At 38.1% G+C, this 14,485-nt stretch overlaps 6 protein-coding genes across 9 annotated transcripts; 3 read left to right on the top strand and 3 right to left on the bottom strand.

Annotated features, from left to right (window-relative positions):
- Positions 1–86: 86 nt before the first annotated feature.
- Positions 87–1,041, top strand: LOC130508254 (uncharacterized). Its single transcript, XM_057003632.1, has 3 exons — positions 87–242; positions 533–646; positions 748–1,041. The coding sequence occupies exons 1-3, from the start codon at positions 225–227 to the stop codon at positions 880–882; spliced, it is 267 nt and encodes an 88-aa protein (XP_056859612.1). The 5' UTR covers positions 87–224; the 3' UTR covers positions 883–1,041.
- Positions 1,042–1,084: 43 nt separating this feature from the next.
- On the bottom strand, positions 1,085–2,688 carry LOC130508251 (L-ascorbate peroxidase 5, peroxisomal-like). The gene is made up of 8 exons (XM_057003628.1): positions 2,498–2,688; positions 2,292–2,416; positions 2,159–2,208; positions 2,014–2,079; positions 1,802–1,930; positions 1,624–1,703; positions 1,430–1,532; positions 1,085–1,362 (listed from the first exon to the last, which is right to left on the bottom strand). Exons 1-8 carry the CDS (start codon positions 2,677–2,679, stop codon positions 1,186–1,188), a joined length of 912 nt encoding a protein of 303 aa, XP_056859608.1. The 5' UTR covers positions 2,680–2,688; the 3' UTR covers positions 1,085–1,185.
- Positions 2,689–3,155: 467 nt separating this feature from the next.
- Positions 3,156–9,693, top strand: LOC108842266 (rac-like GTP-binding protein ARAC6). Of its 2 annotated transcripts, none has more exons than XM_018615130.2 (6): positions 3,156–3,635; positions 3,713–3,800; positions 3,898–4,071; positions 9,151–9,215; positions 9,309–9,374; positions 9,463–9,693. In XM_018615130.2, the coding sequence occupies exons 1-6, from the start codon at positions 3,537–3,539 to the stop codon at positions 9,562–9,564; spliced, it is 594 nt and encodes a 197-aa protein (XP_018470632.1). In that variant the 5' UTR covers positions 3,156–3,536; the 3' UTR covers positions 9,565–9,693. The 2 variants fall into 2 exon arrangements, with proteins under 2 accessions (XP_018470632.1, XP_018470633.1); XM_018615131.2 differs by lacking the exons at positions 9,151–9,215; positions 9,309–9,374; positions 9,463–9,693 and adding exons at positions 4,569–4,633; positions 4,716–4,781; positions 4,869–5,203.
- LOC108842265 (uncharacterized) lies at positions 5,286–11,657 on the bottom strand. 3 transcript variants are annotated; one of them, XM_057003627.1, is made up of 3 exons: positions 11,288–11,657; positions 10,630–10,945; positions 5,286–5,943 (listed from the first exon to the last, which is right to left on the bottom strand). In XM_057003627.1, exons 1-3 carry the CDS (start codon positions 11,366–11,368, stop codon positions 5,396–5,398), a joined length of 945 nt encoding a protein of 314 aa, XP_056859607.1. In that variant the 5' UTR covers positions 11,369–11,657; the 3' UTR covers positions 5,286–5,395. The 3 variants fall into 3 exon arrangements, with proteins under 3 accessions (XP_056859607.1, XP_056859606.1, XP_018470630.1); XM_057003626.1 differs by having other exon boundaries at positions 10,630–10,948; positions 11,288–11,656; XM_018615128.2 differs by lacking the exon at positions 5,286–5,943 and adding an exon at positions 9,827–10,523 and having other exon boundaries at positions 10,630–10,948; positions 11,288–11,654.
- On the top strand, positions 6,175–7,819 carry LOC130508253 (pathogenesis-related thaumatin-like protein 3.5). The gene is made up of 2 exons (XM_057003630.1): positions 6,175–6,696; positions 7,331–7,819. Exons 1-2 carry the CDS (start codon positions 6,344–6,346, stop codon positions 7,467–7,469), a joined length of 492 nt encoding a protein of 163 aa, XP_056859610.1. The 5' UTR covers positions 6,175–6,343; the 3' UTR covers positions 7,470–7,819.
- Positions 8,103–8,782, bottom strand: LOC108842267 (calmodulin-lysine N-methyltransferase-like). The gene is made up of 2 exons (XM_018615132.2): positions 8,631–8,782; positions 8,103–8,545 (listed from the first exon to the last, which is right to left on the bottom strand). The coding sequence occupies exons 1-2, from the start codon at positions 8,732–8,734 to the stop codon at positions 8,266–8,268; spliced, it is 384 nt and encodes a 127-aa protein (XP_018470634.1). The 5' UTR covers positions 8,735–8,782; the 3' UTR covers positions 8,103–8,265.
- Positions 11,658–14,485: the final 2,828 nt, after the last annotated feature.

Genomic DNA, 14,485 nt, shown 5'->3' with positions numbered 1-14,485 from the left:
TTACGCACTCGTCGTTTTAGGGTACTAAAAACATCGTGGTGTTTAGTTTCAAGTTTCATCCCCGACAACAAGTTTGTATTTTATCCTTGCAAAACAACATTGAACCTGCGAGAGCTCTGATCAAACATTAGCTTAAGTAGGTCACCTCGTCGTCGCTGGCCTTGAGCAGAAGATCAGAGAGAGCAGGAACGATAAACAGAGAGCAATCCGGCGCTTCTTACACGATGAAAGATGATTACGAGGTTCGATTTTTTTATACTATATCAAATTCAGATGGGATTCTCGATTTCAGATTATTAAAAGCTTTCGTCTTTGAATCTGAGCTATATAGTTTCTTCGTTTTCTTTATTAATATTCTCTATACATAAAAAAAATCGGAGCTTTTAGGATTGTTAGATTGTGTGTGTGGCTTCTTTGATCTTCCTGCTTGACCAAAGTTGTTGGCTTTGTTCTTTTTTTTTTCTGGGTTAATCGTTCGTTGAGAAATCGTTGAGATGAGGATATCTTCTTCTTCTTCTTTTCTTCTTTAAAGGTTGATGAGAAGAAACAAGCTGCAGCTGATGTATTGTTTAGTTATTCCAAGTTTGCTATGGCCTGCATCGGTAACCAGACTCGTCCTTCCGACATGAGGTTGCATCTCATGAAGGTGTATTGTTATTTTTGAATTTGTTTTGAAGCTCATTTTAGTTTGTTTTCGATTAATTAACATTTATGAAACCAAGTCTTGATTTTTTTTTTGTTTGGTAGGAGATCTCGGGACTGCCAACGTCTCTGAAGAGAAGAGAAGCTTCTAGAGCTGCAACCTCTCCTGATCCACTCGGCGAATCCTCCAGCTCTGGTACCGCCAGGCTTGATAAAGTTGATAGTTTCAGAGCTCTTTGATTTTCTTTTTTCTTTTTCTTCTTTTAATAGTTCCAGGCTTGTTTTTTTTTTGCCCCCTTTTGATAGTGTTATTACTCTAATGTAATTCCCATTGTGTGACTGAGAAATAAAATCTTATGCTTCTACTACTTTGAAATATATATATAACCTTTTCAGACATTCTTCTGTATCGGTATGATTTTCTTATAAAGGTAAACAAACATCTCATGAATCATTTTTTTTATTTTATTTTATTGCATTCATTCAGTTTTAACATCTTTTTTTTAGCCTTTTTTGTTCCGCATCTGTGAAACTTCCTCCTCCTCACTTGCCTATTCTCCTTGCTTCATAGCATATGGTGAAGATGACAGCAGCTGCAACAACAGCGATTCCAACTGCCTGCTGCTTTACTGTCGCAGGAGTTTTTCTTGGCAGATTGCATCCTAGTTCTGACAGTTTCTTGTGTGAGAAAGCATAATCTCTGAAGAACACATCCTCATCCTGTCATATTCACATACATTTACTATGTTGATGAATCTCATCCAAACTAAAAGTTATAATCTTTTACCTTTGCATACATCTTAACATAAGGTTCGAACTTGGGATCGCCAAGTAGAGCCTTGTCGGTTTTAAGTTGCAGCAGTTCTGGAGTTTCCCCGTTCAGAAGCTCTCTGAAACCATCAATGCATTAATTAGACAAATGTAAGTTCCACAACACTCCCTTCTCAATCTAACTTTGTGTGCGCTGTTTGTTTGGCTTACACGAAATAAGAGTTGTCAAACTTGAGAGGATCTCGCGTCCAAGGGCCTTCGAAATCTGATCTCTCCTTATGTGCACGCCCCTGTACATACAAAAGCAGCGCAAACCAAGTTGGTTCATTGGAGCATGTTTAGTGTCCGGTTATTATGTTTTTCTTTTTAAGGAGAGTTAGTTAGTAACCAGAGTGTGGCCTCCAGAGAGAGCTACAATGTCTTTATCCGATAGACCCATACGAGAGAAGAGAGTTCTTAGATGTGAGGCACCTTGATTCGCATCAGGAAGATCTCCTTCATCTGCTGTCTCAGCATCCTGAATATCATCAATGGATCTATTAAAATATGATGATTCTAAGGTGTTGTCCTTTAGGGATAAGAGTGTAGAGTGGGTACTACATTACGGCCTGGAGTAAATGGGATTGTAGGGCCACCGGTAACTTCCACTGCAACAACTCCTGCGAGCTGAGAGTTCAAACACACAAAGAATCTGTTTCAAACAACATTCCTCTCAATAAAAAGCTTCTATGAGTGAGTTTTTAACCTGGTAAAGGTCTGCGTAAGAGACTCGTGGATGCTTAGCTTTTACTTCCTCTGAAAAAAATAAAGTGTCCACTTACATGAAAAAAGAAGACAGCCAAATCAAAGATGAAGATTTAAGGCTAAAGAGAACTGACCGCAGAAGGCGACTGCTTTCTCGAGACCTTTGTTATGAGGGCGGTTTAGCTCGTCCTTGAACCTAATAGATCCATTGGGACCTCCACTTTTCTTCTTCTCATCATATGTTCCTGCGTCATGCCATCTACATACACACGGCCAGACTTGCATTTGGAAACGTGTAATACAAGAAAGAAAAAATGGAGAAAGAGAGAAAAGAGGTTACGCGAGACGGAGCATAATGGGAGCACAGTTTCTGGAAGAGATGAGAGCTCGAAGGTCCCTACGAGACTTCTCTAACTGTTTGAGGTACTCTGCATCGACGACATTCACTGCCATTTTGTCAGGACTTTGAAAGAGCAAATGAAGAAGAATAGGATTAAAGAATTGACTCTGAACGAGTAACATGATTGATCAATATAGATATATTTATATAAATTAGGACCGAAGAATGTTTTGTCAGGTGGAGAAAGCTAAGTATGTTTTTTGGATGAACCCTTCTTTGCTATTCTTCGCATATGTTCTTTCGTTTATTCAAATATCTACGTATGTTTGTGGACATTAATACATATTATACTATTTGTTTATAAATATTTTGCATAAACAAATAAAATCACGATACAGATTAGGCATTTGAGTACTAAGCAAGATACATTATGTTCCGTAAGAAATGGTTTGGTCTTTGACTCTTTTGATCGAAGATGCTAGTCTCAACTCTCTTTTTTTTTTTGTCAGGTAAGTGTTTGTGTTTGGGTCTTTTGGACTATTGGGCTTTTAAGCTTACGGCCCTAGCTGAAAATGGGCTTTTTATTCCCGAGAAAGCAAATGTTATTGACATTGGAAAAAAAGGAGGCAAAAGAATCGGGGATGGCAGCGATTAGTAACGAACGCTTCAATGGCAATTATTTGCGGCCATCACTTTCTCTCTGTCGATCCAAATTCATCTTCCTCACGTTTTTGTTAACAAACCAACAAACACCATTCACCACCATCTTTGAATCACGTCCTTTGTGTTTTCCTCTTTACATTTTTCTTTCTGATTTTTTTCCTCATTCACTTACATCGTTTAGTTTTTTTTTTGTTTGTTTGTGCCGGAGAGATGTTTAATTGAATGTAAATAGTAGAAGACTCGGAGGAATTGGATTCATATTGTGGGGTTGTTGTTCCTCAGACGTAGATCTGAGGTTGCATTTTATTATCATTTTTTGACTTTTTCTCTTTAGTTTTCTGTATTGTGTCTTCATCATCACGTTTGGGCTTGGGCAATGAGCGCGTCAAGGTTCATAAAGTGCGTTACCGTTGGTGACGGAGCTGTCGGCAAAACATGTTTGCTCATTTCTTACACCAGCAACACCTTTCCCACGGTATCTTCCGTTATTCTTATTGCAATCTGATTGTTATTATTCTTTGTCTGATTGTTGAGCATTTTCCATGGACACAGGACTATGTTCCCACTGTTTTCGATAACTTTAGCGCCAATGTGGTTGTCAATGGAGCCACGGTCAATCTTGGATTGTGGGATACTGCAGGTAAAAATGAAATGATCACTCGATGAGCTTTGTCGTAGTTGCAGCTACTGGGATTTATACTCTCAAATAATTTTTATTTTTTATTTTTGTTTTACAGGGCAGGAGGACTATAACAGATTAAGACCTTTGAGTTACCGTGGTGCTGATGTTTTCATTCTAGCCTTCTCTCTTATTAGTAAGGCTAGTTACGAGAATGTCTCCAAGAAGTGGATCCCAGAGTTGAAGCACTATGCTCCTGGTGTCCCCATCGTCCTTGTTGGAACCAAACTTGGTAACTTTACTCTTGCATTTTTGCTTTATGTCTAATTTCCATCCTTTGCCTAGAGAAAATCAGGACACACACACACTACAGCTATCTTCTTGCGACTTTCGTAAGCTGCTCCTGATTTATATGGCATGAGTGAATATGGCTTCACGGTTCTGATTCGAATTTGTACAAATGTTCAAAATGAATCATTTAGGTGGAAAGGAGCGTTGTTTTCATAGCTTTATCATTGGTGATTGGTGAATAGGCTTACTCTTGTATCTTGCATTTCTTGTAAACCATATGCTATAATATAACCTTCTCATGATGACCTCTTAAAACCTTTTTAGTTACCTACATTTAAAGAGGCAATCATTATGCTTTTAAACATTCTCCAATCAAATAAGCTAATTCAAGGCTTGGTTGTAACTCGATAGTCATTTTCCACACTCTAAATCTTTGGTATCTGCAACTTGTTACTTGTTCTTTGCTCTTTTTGGTGATTTAACCTTGTTTCCTTTCAGATCTTCGGGATGACAAACAGTTTGTTATCGACCATCCTGGTGCCGTCCCTATTACAACTGCTCAGGTATGAGTATTTTTTTTTTATTTTTTTACTCAGATGCAGTTTAAGAAAACCCGGTTTATCATTCGCCTGTTGTGCATTAAAGGGAGAGGAGCTCAAAAAGCTAATAGAAGCGCCTGCTTACATAGAATGCAGTTCAAAATCCCAAGAGGTTAAGAAAATCTTATGAACCATGTTTTTGTTTTGAATGTTGGCTTCCATCTTTTTATGATGAAAACCGTGTGGGTGTAAACTGCAGAACGTGAAAGGAGTCTTTGATGCAGCTATCAAAGTGGTCCTTCAACCTCCAAAGCAGAAGAAAAAGAAGAACAAAGCACAAAAGGCTTGCTCCATTTTGTAAGAAGCTCGATGACAGGGTCTTAAAAGAAAGTGTTTTCGTTTTCATTTTTTTCAGTGTTCATTGTTGATTGCTCTCTTAGTTCCTCTAAATACGATTTGTGTTGAGTTTAATTTAACGTATGTTTAAATTGATAGTCGAGTCGAGAGAGCTTAGTATTGGTGGAGCTAATATTGGTGTAGTATAGTCTCTCTTCCATTCTAAATGATATGTTAAACTTGATGTTGTACATGTAATCACATCTTCAGAGAAGAAGAGAGATCAGGGCGTAGTACTAATCTTACTATATTAAGCAACCGCAAAGTATAACAACCAGTGTTCAACCTTAGACCTTTTTAAGGCCAAATCAAAAAAATGTTTGGTCAGACTCCAGCATACGGATTATCTCGACCAGGTTCCTTGTTAAGAAATTCTTCTTCCTGCTCGTATCAGAAAGGGACGGTGTAAGGTAAGGCGTGGACATCAGCTTCTGGTAAAAGGCGAGCACATGGCCACGCCATTGAACTGCTTACGACTTGCTTTGTCTCACTATTAAGTTGTTTGCATCTTTCTGTTCCGTCAAACTTGTGGCTACTTGGCTTCTTCAAGAACCACCAACATTCATCACCTTCAGTGTTGGTGAGCTCTACACTTCTCTGGATCGTATTAGGAACCCAGTTCTCAACTACATTCAAGAATTGCACCGCCAATGATGGAGGGCAAAACCTGCATAATCCGCTTGAAGGGTCATCAGAAGTGGACGATAATTTCTTCTCCTTGCCGAGTTTCGTTCTTAAAATTTGGTCTTTTCTCTTCTCTTCATGTGGTTTTGAAGTGCAACAAGGACGTTGCTGCGGCTGTTTTCTAGTAACAATGTTGGCGGTATCTAACTTCACTTCCCGGGAAAGACAAGGTTTTTGTTGATCCTTGTTGGTGGACATCATCACCTCAGGATCATTCTGTCTTCGGATAGGCAACCGAATCCGAATGATGCTTTCTTCAAATTCAACATATTTGAAGAAAGAACGTCAAAAATGTCCTGAAAAGGTAAATATATACCCAACAAGAATAATAGATCCTTCCCGGGGGAAGGAAACAAACTCACCAGAGTCGTGATGTGGCTGCTTCTCCTTGTGCTGCTTAGGTAGCTCATTGCTGTTAAGAGTGCTATCACAAGAGTTCTGAGACGTGGACTGAAGCAGGTCGCGTTCTACAGTAAGTTGAGTTCACCTTAAACGGAGCCGTCCACCTGCGTTACCGGAGACTGCGGTTCCTCCGCCGTCGAGTGCTCCGGATCCGGCGCAGCACCTCCAGCGACGCTAGCTGAGTTCACCTTAAACGGAGCCGGCGGTCTCGATTTCTACGACGTCAGCCTCGTCGACGGCTACAACATCCCTATGACGATCGTACCGCAAGGCGGCGGAGACGCGAGCGGCGCCGCCGGGAACTGCACCGTCACAGGCTGCGTCGCGGAGCTCAACGGCCCTTGTCCTGCTCAGCTGAAAGTGGCGACGACGGGGAACGAAGGAGGAGTTGCTTGCAAAAGCGCTTGCGAGGCGTTTGGGACGCCGGAGTATTGCTGCAGCGGCGCGTTTGGAACGCCGGACACGTGTAAGCCGAGCGAATACTCGTTGTTTTTCAAAAACGCGTGTCCGAGAGCTTATAGTTACGCTTACGACGACGGGACTAGTACATTTACTTGCGCCGGAGCTGATTACCTCATCACTTTCTGTCCTTCTCCTAACCCAAGGTAATATATATTTCTATTTAAGAAAAAGTATTTCTGTTTACATTATAATACTGTAAGAATATAAAATTACTACAAAAGCTATGGTTTTATTCTAGTGGAAACACGAATAAGAATATTTGAAAACAAATTGGTATTACTAAGTAAAAAGTTTTGCTCCAATGATCGTTCAAATCAATTTTAAAAAATAAAAAGTTTGGCTCAGATTCTGTTTGAAGCCGGTCTCGATTTTTTTTTTTAATATCACATTCAAATATTCCAACTTTTTTGATCTTTGGAGTCTTGGAGATGAATTATTCACCTTTTGTAACGTTTTTGAAGAAAGGTGACGTCAAATCACCGTATAAAAAAAATCATGAGAAGTGTTTGTCATAATGCACCGTGTTGTTTTGTCAATTTGTGAAATGATGAGACAAGACGACATTTTCATATTTTCACCCGTAGCAATAATGATATCAGCATAATAAATAAAATATCTAATGTTCTCTGTTGTATGCATAGATTTTTTTTTTTCATTCAAACGTCGGTGAACTGTGCCCATGTGCGGTCCAGACACGGCTCTTTTGTTCATATCGCAAAGATGGTCCCATTGTTATATACATACATAATAATTTTGTATTTATGTAATTTGTCTCAGTGTGAAGAGTGCAAAGAAGGGAGGAGAACTTGAGCCCGAAGCCGTAACCTACTCTTCCGCGTCATCGCCAACTATCTCTACCGTGTTTTCGTCTGGTGTTTTAGCTGTCGCGTTCTGGGCGGTACAACGCGTTTGGTGATAGCTGTAACGTATGCGTTAAAGCTTTGATACTTGATAGTAACATCTTTCGAGGTTTTCATCTAAGAGAAACAAAAGATCATCAACTGAAAGACGACCAGAAGAAAGAGTTGATTCGTGTGGTACTCCACGGATTGATTTGTTTTTAGACTGATTAGTTATAGTAATAGTTATTCCTTAGAACTCTTATCTCTTATTAGTTTTCTTCGATATTTTTAAGACAAGATGTTGTCTTTACGGATTACGGTGCTCTGTAGTAGTAGACGCCGTCTGAAAATGTACGTTGAATAATCGTGCAAATTTGGCGGGTAATCACAATTTTTAGCCAATAATATATTAACAATATACAAATACTGTCTGTCCCAATCTGTCCAAGTAAAAGGACCATTAAATTAGTTCAAACAGCTAACAAAGACAATGACTTTTGGTTCGTAAGAAGATCAAAAGCTTTGATTTATGTAGCTTGATGTCGTTCATCAATGGCAGTACACTTGATCTAGAATCTTTAGCTTTTGTAGTATTATTTTATATTGTTCTATATTTTATATTTAGATGAACGGCTTCGCCTAACTCTTGTATATTAATTGTAGTGAGGACCGGACCTCTCTATAAAGGAAGATAAGAGCATCTTGCATAGAGTCAAAAAAGGTTTCAACTTTCAAATCCACCCACTTAATATTGGATTATATCCATTAAAGTAAACACCTACACAGAATGTTAAACAAAAAGCTTGAAAAGATTGGACTATACCTGCGTTTATTCGCCGCAAAGATGAAACAGTCTTTAATTATTTATGATTAATTAGTAATTTGAATAAGTAAAGGGTAACAGTGGTTCTTGTCATAGCTAGGCCAAGACTCGTCTCCTTTCGCAAGCGTCTCATGGCGCTTCCAAACTTGTTCATCATATTTTTCGGTTAAGACGTAGTTTAAACCAATGTCTTCGATCTCCTTCAGGAACTTATCTAAAGAGTCACCTCTCTTAGGACTGAAGAAAAACGCTTCAGAGGTTTCGTTGGCTTTGAGGAGCACCTTGATGAGACTTGCAAGGTCCTTATGAAACTCCTTGAAAAAAGTACTGGTGAATAAATAAAAAGGAGACAAAGAGATTAGAAATAAAAAAAAACTGAAATCAAGAGGAATGAAAAAGTGAGGGAAGCTACCAATCGCTCGCAACTATGATGTCAAACATGTTGGTGAGCTCTGAGAGTTCATGCTGGTTCCAGTGCAACTCCATGGCTTTTACGCTTGTGTCGCTAAATGCCATGGAGTTAGACTCTATGTTACGCTTAATATCTGGATGTTAAGTACAACAGTGAATCCAAAAAAAAATAATAATCTTAAGGAAACATTAATATCTGAGCCTAGTTTTCATTGCATACCCATTGGTCAACATGTTTTTTCTTGTATCTTGCATTTCTTGTTAACCGTACGTACACGCTATAACCTTCTTCTGACGATGACCTCTTAAACCTTTGGTTACCTAAATTTTGAGAGGGAGTCATTTATGTCTTTAAACTTCCTCCAATCAAATAGCTAAGGTGTAGCAAGTATGGAAGAGCTTCAGAAGCTTTGGCTATAAGCCTATAACTCATATTAACGTTTTCCATTCTGTTTCGACTATAGATTCCTCTTATTGGTACCTGCAAATTTGATGCTTATGAAACTTTGTTTTTCTGTCAGATCTTCGGGATGACAAACAGTTTGTCATCGACCATCCTGGTGCCGTCCCTATTACCAGTGCTCAGGTATGAAGAAGACCCTTTTATTTCCTCGGTGCATTTTTTCAAGTTATTCAAAAAAAAAAGCCCCGTTAATCATTTGCATGTTCTGCATCAAAGGGAGAGGAGCTCAAGAAGCTAATTGAAGCGCCTGCTTACATCGAGTGCAGTTCAAAATCACAAGAGGTAAATATAAATCTTATGAACCCATTTTTGAATATGTTGGCTTCCATCTTTTTATGATGAAAATAATGTGGGATATAATAAACTGCAGAACGTGAAGGGAGTCTTTGATGCAGCTATCAAAGTGGTCCTTCAACCTCCAAAGCAGAAGAAAAAGAAGAACAAAGCACAAAAGGCTTGCTCCATTTTGTAAGAAGCTCGATGACAGGGTCTTAAAAGAAAGTGTTTTCGTTTTCATTTTTTTTTTCTTCTTTTCAGTGTTCATTGCTCTCTTAGTTCCTCTAAATACGAATTCTGTTGAGTTTAATTTAACATATGATTCAATTGATTGGTCGAGAGAGCTAGTATTGGTGGAGCTAATATTGGTGTAGTATAGTCTCTCTTCCATTCTAAATGATATGTTCAACTTGATTATGTACATGAAATCACATCTTCAAAGAAGAGAGATCAGGGCGTAGTACTAATCTTACTATATTAAGCAACCGCAAAGTATAACAAACAGTGTTCAACCTTAGACCTTTTTAAGGCCAAATCAAAAAATGTTTGGTCCGACTCCAGCACACGGATTATCTCGACCAAGTTCCTTGTTAAGAAATTCTTCTTCCTGCTCGTATCAGAAAGGGACGGTGTAAGGTAAGGCGTGGACATCAGCTTCTGGTAAAAGGCGAGCACATGGCCACGCCATTGAACTGCTTACGACTTGCTTTGTCTCATTATTAAGTTGTTTGCATCTTTCTGTGCCAAACTTGTGGCTACTTGGCTTCTTCAAGAACCACCAACATTCATCATCTTCATAGTTGGTCAGCTCTACACTTCTCTCGATCGTGTTAGGAACCCAATTCTCAACTACGTTCAAGAATTGCACCGCCAATGATGGCGGGCAAAACCTGCATAGGCCGCTTGAAGGGTCAGAAGTGGACGACGATTTCTTCTCCTTGATGGGTTTCGTTTTTAAAATTTGGTCTTTTTTCTTCTCTTCATGTGGCTTTGAAGTGGAACAAAGATGTTGCGGCTGCTCTCTAATAACAATCTTCACGGTATCCAACTTCACTTCCCGGGAAGGACATGGTTTTTGTTGATCCTTGTTGGTGGTCATCATCACCTCAGGATCATTCTGCCTTCGGATAGGCACCCGAATCCGAATGATGCTTTCTTCAAATTCAACATATTTGAAGAAAGAACGTCAACAATGTCCTGAAAAGGTAAATAGACCCAACAAGAATACTAGAACCTTCCCGGGGGAAGGAAACAAACTCACCAGAGTCGTTGTTGTTGCGATGTGGCTGCTTAGGTAGCTCATTGCTGTTAAGAGTGCTATCACAAGAGTTCTGAGACGTGGACTGAAGCAGGTCGCGTTCTACAGTAAGACTGCTCTTCTCAAAACAGCCATTCTCACTTTCAATGTTCTTGCCATCTTTAGCAACTTCTTCTTTGCGCCTTCTCTTATGAGAGTGTTTTTCGCTTTCACCTTCCCCTCCCCTCTCCTTCCTCTTTTTCTCCTTCTTCTCTTTCTTATCCTTTTTCTCTTTTTTCCTCTCCTTCCTCCTATGTTCTTTCTTAGCTTTCTCCTCTGCCTTCTGTGAACAAAACCAAAAGATCAATGATCAGCAAATTCAATGAAAAGCAGAACAAGAACTCATATAGAGCAACCCTTCTGCAAACGATTTCTGGACATCTACTCAACTCAAGGGACTACGTGACAGTTAACATTGTACTTCGAATCTGTATTTATAATTATCTCAAACGGACCGGTTAATTTTAGTGACATTGTATCCATCGTTTTCAATAGAAAATATCTCAAACTGGTATCTTTTATCATTCATGGGGGGCATAACCGAAACAATGAAGCTGAGCATTTGAAATCCCGTGAAACCCCAATAACCGAAACCACACGAGATTAATTTTCTCAAACAAACCTTGATCGATTCGATCAGAGCCTCATCGCGGATCCCGTTCAGTACATAGCCAGGTGGCGGGAACGGGAAGCACCGAGACATCTTACGATATTAGGGACAAACTACACCAAAGTATATTTGGATGCGAAGAAGATGGACTTCGGAATCAAAACGGGACCAACAAAGATGTAAATCTCAGATCTCGCGGAAACCCTAGATCGACCACGAGGAGACCTCGAGTGTGTGTGTAAAGTAAGATATCGGGACTTCTAATAACGCGCCAAAATCATTACGGGCAACAGATCGGGACGGTTGATCGGAGAAGAAAGAAGGAGCCGCCAGACCTCGAATTCCTTCGGAAACTCTCCGATGAAAAAAAGTGTCGCCTCTCAATGCATAGAAGCTGTATTTATAGCCGAAGAAAAAAGAAGGAACGACCCTACATGGGCCAAAAAGCCTTCTTCGGCAACGCTGATAGTCAAAGAAGCGTCGTATGATTGGTTTATAGACTTTTCTTCTCCTTTATTTAATAACACAACACGCTTTATTGACACGGCTGTTTCGCAAATGAAGTTTTAGGCCCATAATAGTATATTCGTAGGCCCAAATATATCAGAGGCCTTTTATGGAAATAAATTAGTTTTCCTTAATGTAGATGTTCTTTTTTTTTTGACATCCCTTAATGTAGATGTTTAATGAAGTAGCTAACGACGTTTATATATCATAATGAAAAATGCCTCGATTATATTTTGTTTAATAGACTCGGCTTATTTTCCCCTCGGCCCATGTGAATAATAATTGAGGTTGGTTTTTGTATGATGGGCTTACTAATCAACTAATCAGCCCAGTTTTATGATGATGAAATATGTTTATGTTCATATAATCTCCATCACCAATACTAGGAGAAATTTATTATAGTGTCAGATTATAAATATTGATATAGATTCAACAGATCACGGGCTATGATTACTTGCAAGTTACAAAGTCTTAGTTCACGGGATCTTAAAGCTACCATGTTACGGGTTAGTTGATTAGCACATGAGTTTGTTTATTTGTTTGTGTTTATGTGTATATATTGCATCTAAGTTTTTCATGTGTTATTTTTCTTCAGCTTAATTTGGCTTTGAGTGTTTTATACATGTTTTATGTTATCTAATATTTGAAATATGTTATATTCGGACATTTCAGTAAAAATAAATGCATTTATATTTATCTCACGAATGTAGCTAACCTAGCCAAAATATTAATTAATACTACGAGGATTTATCCATGAGCTGTTTAACTTGTCTCGTATGCATCTATAGAGTTCATGCTGCAAATAAAAAGACTTCAAAAGAAACTGTATTAGAATTTGGAAACGACTTGTATATTTAAAACTCTTATCCTAGATGTTTTTTCTTTAATTACTTCATTATGATTTAGTTTATTGATGCTTGTTCGCCGTAAAAAGAGTGGTGTTGGTGATGTTTATAGTTTAATAATTTAGTTCATTTGCGTCAGAAAAATGCAGATTTTGAGAAGTACTATGTCATTTTTATAAGTTCGATTCCGCCAAAGTGTTAGACATTCGATGACCATTTACACTAATCTAACCTAAACATTAGTATAAGTACTGTATAAATACTTTTGTTAAGTAGGAGTAATTATTTTATCATGTGAATGGAAATTTTAGCTGGCCCATTTATTTGTTACAGATAAGGACATTTTCAGAACATTTATTTTAATATAAAGTAAGATGCACGATTATTCCCAACTAAATCACATGGAGACAATCCACCAAACAATTAAAACAACAGTTTCTCAATCTTTATTACATCCAATAAGAAGTTTCCTTTCTTACTTTATGATTATGAATTTATGATATACTAATTCAAATTAGTTCCTCTTACTTCCTCTGAAACTCTTGTTCAAAACCATTTCCGTAACCTTAATTTGTTGGCTGCGTAAAACACATTCTATATATTAAAATCGTTTAGACCTGCACACACACGCATTCTTGCGTTAAAATTTATTATGTCACAAATTACATAACCAATACTAGACTACGACGAGTTTTGTTTGTTATGGTGGGTATCATCTTAATTGCCATTGGTGTTTCATTTGCAGTTTTGGGTGCCATGTGTGATGAGCTGACTAGAAAGAAGAAATAGCATGACATTCACAAGATATTTTTATTTTTCAATACCTTGGTCATTGTCATGGAGCAACTGTAATATTAGCATTTAAACGGGAACTACTATTTTAATGCTAAAATCACACTTTTAGGAAAAGTTGATTACATTAGTAATTGATATATGTAGAGTAAACGCATGGTATATAGGCACTATCAAAAAGTAAGAGGGCGTAGCAGTCATTCCACCAGGACCACCATCACCAACACCAATGTCCAACCTTTCCACACATGCATATTGTATACGTGCCAAAATATTTATGATCTCTCGTATTGATAGGTTATATACATACATCCAACATAGGTTTATACATATTTTTTTCAACAGAGAAACTAACGGTGCATGGATATTCATAGCGTTTTATCCTGGAATTTGCAAAGTTTGATTTCTGCAATATGTTGTATAGAAGGATAATAATGGAGTGGGTTGGCGATTTCCATCAGCTATTTATTTTTTGGTTATATGAAAAAGCAAATGCATATTTATTTGTTGGTAAAGTTCTTTGTTCCTTTTCATGGATAGAGTCTCAAAACCAAAATATGTATTTGTCTTTAAACGACGCCGATAAATTGGTTCACCGTCCGTTTCGCCAGCTGGCTAGAGAACAGTCACGGGTCAATCCAAGATCATAATGGGGAAACTAATCAAAAATGAAAGTTTATAGAATAAAAAGGTAATAATACTATAACTGCATTTCAAAGACATAATAATTTTTAACCGAAAAGGGACTAAGGGGTGGAACCTGTGATGGGTTACTGATTACCCTTCCTATCTTATAACCATCATCATCATTGCTACAATGACTGTAATTCTAAAGACAAATCAAGTTCAAGCGACCATGTCTCTTTTGGATTCACTATTGAATTCTTTTAAAACATCTTCATGATTATTTGTAGTAACACGGAATCATAGGCAAGTCTGTTGTGCCTTATATCACGAAGACTTAACATTATTCGTTTCAGACGAGGGTCCTATTTATGCCGACAACAAGGTCATACATCTCAGTAATTGTTTACCGTAAAGTAATATTTCAACGGTGTTAAAAAGA

This window comes from Raphanus sativus, chromosome 2 (assembly GCF_000801105.2).
Source record: "Raphanus sativus cultivar WK10039 chromosome 2, ASM80110v3, whole genome shotgun sequence".
Taxonomy (NCBI): domain Eukaryota; kingdom Viridiplantae; phylum Streptophyta; class Magnoliopsida; order Brassicales; family Brassicaceae; genus Raphanus; species Raphanus sativus.
Note: the sequence above shows the minus strand (reverse complement) of the source record. Positions and strands in the feature narration are given on the sequence as shown.

Excerpts from the sequence above, each read along its gene's own strand:
- LOC130508254 (XM_057003632.1), top strand. Across the intron at positions 647-747 it reads TGAGGTTGCATCTCATGAAG|GAGATCTCGGGACTGCCAAC; the intron begins GTGTATTGTTAT and ends TTTGTTTGGTAG.
- LOC130508251 (XM_057003628.1), bottom strand. The coding sequence starts at position 2,679 with ATGTTACTCGTTCAGAGTCAATTCTTTAATCCTATTCTTCTTCATTTG. Across the intron at positions 2,080-2,158 it reads CTTACGCAGACCTTTACCAG|CTCGCAGGAGTTGTTGCAGT; the intron begins GTTAAAAACTCA and ends TTGAACTCTCAG. Across the intron at positions 1,931-2,013 it reads CATTTACTCCAGGCCGTAAT|GATGCTGAGACAGCAGATGA; the intron begins GTAGTACCCACT and ends GATGATATTCAG.
- LOC108842266 (XM_018615130.2), top strand. The coding sequence starts at position 3,537 with ATGAGCGCGTCAAGGTTCATAAAGTGCGTTACCGTTGGTGACGGAGCT. Across the intron at positions 4,072-9,150 it reads CCTTGTTGGAACCAAACTTG|ATCTTCGGGATGACAAACAG; the intron begins GTAACTTTACTC and ends TTTTTCTGTCAG. Across the intron at positions 9,216-9,308 it reads TCCCTATTACCAGTGCTCAG|GGAGAGGAGCTCAAGAAGCT; the intron begins GTATGAAGAAGA and ends TCTGCATCAAAG.
- LOC130508253 (XM_057003630.1), top strand. The coding sequence starts at position 6,344 with ATGACGATCGTACCGCAAGGCGGCGGAGACGCGAGCGGCGCCGCCGGG. Across the intron at positions 6,697-7,330 it reads TGTCCTTCTCCTAACCCAAG|TGTGAAGAGTGCAAAGAAGG; the intron begins GTAATATATATT and ends AATTTGTCTCAG.
- LOC108842267 (XM_018615132.2), bottom strand. The coding sequence starts at position 8,734 with ATGGCATTTAGCGACACAAGCGTAAAAGCCATGGAGTTGCACTGGAAC. Across the intron at positions 8,546-8,630 it reads ATCATAGTTGCGAGCGATTG|TACTTTTTTCAAGGAGTTTC; the intron begins GTAGCTTCCCTC and ends TTTATTCACCAG.
- LOC108842265 (XM_057003626.1), bottom strand. The coding sequence starts at position 11,368 with ATGTCTCGGTGCTTCCCGTTCCCGCCACCTGGCTATGTACTGAACGGG. Across the intron at positions 10,949-11,287 it reads CTCTGATCGAATCGATCAAG|AAGGCAGAGGAGAAAGCTAA; the intron begins GTTTGTTTGAGA and ends TTTTGTTCACAG. Across the intron at positions 5,944-10,629 it reads TCGCAACAACAACGACTCTG|AAAGCATCATTCGGATTCGG; the intron begins GTGAGTTTGTTT and ends TTGAATTTGAAG.